At 37.6% G+C, this 3875-nt stretch overlaps 1 protein-coding gene across 1 annotated transcript; it reads right to left on the reverse strand.

Moving 5' to 3' along the window:
• Positions 1-226: 226 nt before the first annotated feature.
• Positions 227-1057, reverse strand: LOC122349759 (leukotriene B4 receptor 1-like). The gene has a single exon (XM_043245909.1). It carries the CDS (start codon positions 1049-1051, stop codon positions 227-229), a length of 825 nt encoding a protein of 274 aa, XP_043101844.1. The 5' UTR covers positions 1052-1057.
• Positions 1058-3875: the final 2818 nt, after the last annotated feature.

A 3875-nucleotide genomic window follows, 5' to 3' on the forward strand; every position in this document is an offset into this window, starting at 1 on the left:
GCAGGAGTAACACAAAGGTAATTGAGGCTTGAACTGTGGGATAAAATGTGAACATTAGGCACAGCACAAGTCGCTTTGGATAAAAGCATGTCAAATTCAACTGCAACTTTTCATCCAGAAATCTGGATTTTTTGCTTAACCTCTCCACTGTAAACGGCATGTCACTGCAAAGGTGTTCATTTTTGTTGACGTAAAGTCTTTGAAGCCACAGCGTAGAGGAAAGGGTTCACGCAGCTGTTAATGAACGTAAGACTTCCTTGGAACTTCTGATCTCAAGGAGTTTAGCTGAGAAAACTGGTAGTGACGATTTAAAAGCTATTTCAAACATTTGAAACAAATTAACAATTTGGTGTGGAGCATAAAAAATAAAGAAAGTTATCACAATCCGGGTCACCAGTTTGGTTGATCTTTGCCTGTGGCTGAATGCTCCCTGTGTCACCTTCTGATGCAGGCAGCAATATGAAGTCAATATGACCGTGAAAGGAAGAAAAAAAGCCAGCAGCGTCTCCAGTATGGCAACAGCGAGCCTGTACTCCTCTGAATACAAGATCCTGCCACAAGATTTCTTGGATTTGCTTTGAACGATCTCCTGCGTAAGGACCCCAGGACAAGAGAAGAGCAGTGCCAGAGCCCAGCCGCAGATCAGCAGCGCTCTCTCTCTTCCCTTGCTCATTCTGGACCACAGCTGTGGATGTCGAATCCGTAAACAACGATACACACTCAGCATAGTCACCGTTATCACACTTGAGTACGTGCTGCAGTAGACGAGCGCTGTGAAGAACTTGCAGGATGACTGACCGATGCTCCAGCTGTAGAGTTGGTTGTAGATCCACGTGGGCAGGGTCATCAAACACAAGATGTCCGCGGCTGCCAGGTTCAGCATCAGGTGAACGGTGAAATTGTCTTTTTTGAAATGCCAAACTATGAAAATAATTACTGCGATATTACCAGGAACTCCAATCACGAAGCAGAGACCCATCAGCCCACTGCTGACCAGGTTATCTGTAGTCCAGCTGGTGGAGTTTAAACTGAAGGCGCTGTGGTTCTGCATGGCCACGGAGACACTGGTGGAAGATATGCTGCTTTAAGACAAACTTCTTACAGATCACTTATAACCTATTTCACTTGCTGACTTCACCCACACCCACACAGGGAGTGTTGAAATGTTTTCCATCCTGTATGTCGTTGATGCACTGTTTAGTAGTGGTCCTATCATGCAAGCTTTTTTTTATTTATTTTTTTTTACATTTTTCCACTTCATTGTGAAAAACATTACTGTTCATGAAAAAGGTCTGCAGAAGTTACAATACATAAAGTCCACTCCAAAGGGAGTTAAAAAATATTGAATAGGCAGCACTTAACTATTAAGACTTTTCCCTCAATAAATTTGCTGCTTATTAATAGTTAATAAGGTAACTGTTGTCACAAACTCTCTGTATTTTGGTTTATTTTTAATGCGCTTCTGTATGCCCTTATTTGGTGCTTCCTGTTCCTGTCCTTGTTATGTGATTATTAGTTAATTAGTTCTCACCTGTGTCTTTAAAAGCCTTCCCTTTCCATCTTGTCTCGGTCGTGGATTGTAAATGTCATTCATGTGTTGAAGCCTTTTTTGAACTTAGTAATTTAAGTAACTTATGCATATACCTGCCTTGTGCTATTTACTACAACCATGACACTTAATGGTTAAGTTTAGGTATTAGGTAGAATTAGGGATGTAGAAAAAAGTCATGCAGAATAAGGCATTATTACTATATCTTTTTTAATATTATGTGGTATGAGACTCATATTTAAAAGTAACCATTTAGATCATTACCTAAAGGGTTTATTGCATATAATTAAACAACAATGTCCTTAAAATCAGACGTTCCAATCGATAAATCCGGGCTGAATTTATTAGATTAGAACAGATTGTTTTAAAGGCTTTTGTAAGGGCAGGACTCAGACAGGCAGTAAAGATCCAAGTGCAGCTTTTATTAAAAGCACAATGGGGTTAAAACGGGCAAGGTCTGAACAACAGCAAACAGTTACATCCAAGGGCAGAATCTTAATACAGGAACGAGCGATGGTCAGGGCAGGCAGTATAACAATCACAAAGCGCAGGTCAACAGTCCAAGGTCAGAATCCAAAAGGGCAATCCAAAGTAAAAAAAAGAAACAATCAAAGACAATAACAATGGCATGAAAACAGCAATAGAACAGAAACCATTTGGTACAGTCCAAAACAGCAAGACAATACTTTGCATCTTCTGTTTGGTGTGGCTCAGTTTATATGGCCGTCAAACAAGAAACACAGGAAGCAAATACAGACAGATCAGAGGTGAGAGCTCCCTCTGCTGGCCTGGTGGTACAGCTTTGTACTTCTACCCAACAGGGCTCCAAAGGACATTTGAAGGAGGATATAATTTTTCACCTCCACTTGAATAATTGAGCCACAACATACACTGAATTTGTGTATTGCTATGTGTTTTTGAATATACTTCTAAATAAATCTATTTATATATATACTTTTCACTTTCTCATAAGGTCAGAGACGAGGCGCCGATGAAATGCATCGATATTTTATACAGTTTATGAGTAGTATACACATTTAACGTTTATGAATCTTTGTATAGACACTTAAAGCTCATGAATCATTTTTATTTGACAGTAATTCAGAAATATTTTACTTTTAACTGAAAAAGTCCCTTACAGTCTCTTATGACAGAAAATCAGATGATGTGTCTGCCACAATCTGCTTACTTCAATGCAAAAGAGGATCTGTTTTGAGGAAGCACACTTTTTGTTGGATTGTTCAGAGTAATAGCTCATGGGGTTCCACAACTTTATACAAAGTTTTTATTTAAAGCATGAAAACCCTTCCACTCTTAGATTGTAGAATGCTATTGGTGTTCATTTCTACATTAAATAATGAAAACAATAATAAAAACAAAAATAATTTAAATGTCATAAGCGTTAACAAAAAAATCCCCCTAATCAAAGTGATTTTAACATTACATTATTTCAATTAAAATTACAGCATGAATCACTTCAGGGGGAATTCAAAATTAAAGTACGAAGGGGTTGGGGATGTAACTAGGCTACTTTAATTTTGTAATAAACAGTAAGTTGCCAGATTATCATTAATGAATGGTAAGAAAAGATCAAATCAATGAAAGGTAAGAAAAGATCAAATCAAAACAATAAATAAAATCAAATCAAACCCCAAAAACCTCTGGATCTCCAGCAGATGGCAGAAGACACAGATTTTAATGAGATTCATTTAACTGGGCTAAAACCACAGTTGCTTGAAAAAATGAGTTTGTGCTGTGCAGTCAGTGTACTCTGGATCAGTAGCGCAGCTCTTTCCCTTCACTTTAAAGTGATTATGATCTTACTCATACAGACGTCATCAGAGGATTACAGGCATCATATTTTTGTTTAGGGATTTGGGCTGTTTTTATATTTGAATGTGACCTGTCTCGGTGTTGGCGTGGCTTCACCTTTTCTGAGAGCAAAAAAGCCATAATCCAGAATCAGATTTTCTTTATATATTCACAAACTTCCCGTTGAAAGTCTGTCCTGACAAGCCCACTGCGCTCAGAATGTGACTGAAGCTTGTGCTTAGTGTAATAATGTTCTGTATGGTGAATTGCACATTAATATGGAGAAGAATGAAAACACTTTTTAATTAGGTAGAACATAACGCATAGCCAATTTACTTACAGTATGATAGGTTACATTTTACATATTTATTCACAGAAATGTTCACTTAGTTCAGAATGTATATCTAACAATGTATCTAATTACATTTTTAAATGAACTCTCAGCTCTCTAGATTTGAATGACATATTTATGCTTATAAAGTTAGCTCTGACTTTATTCACAGATTTAAACGGT

Source organism: Puntigrus tetrazona, chromosome 7, assembly GCF_018831695.1.
Source record: "Puntigrus tetrazona isolate hp1 chromosome 7, ASM1883169v1, whole genome shotgun sequence".
In the NCBI taxonomy this organism is placed as follows: domain Eukaryota; kingdom Metazoa; phylum Chordata; class Actinopteri; order Cypriniformes; family Cyprinidae; genus Puntigrus; species Puntigrus tetrazona.

What these genes read in the sequence shown, in the direction of transcription:
- LOC122349759 (XM_043245909.1), bottom strand. Translation starts at nt 1,051, where the DNA reads ATGCAGAACCACAGCGCCTTCAGTTTAAACTCCACCAGCTGGACTACA.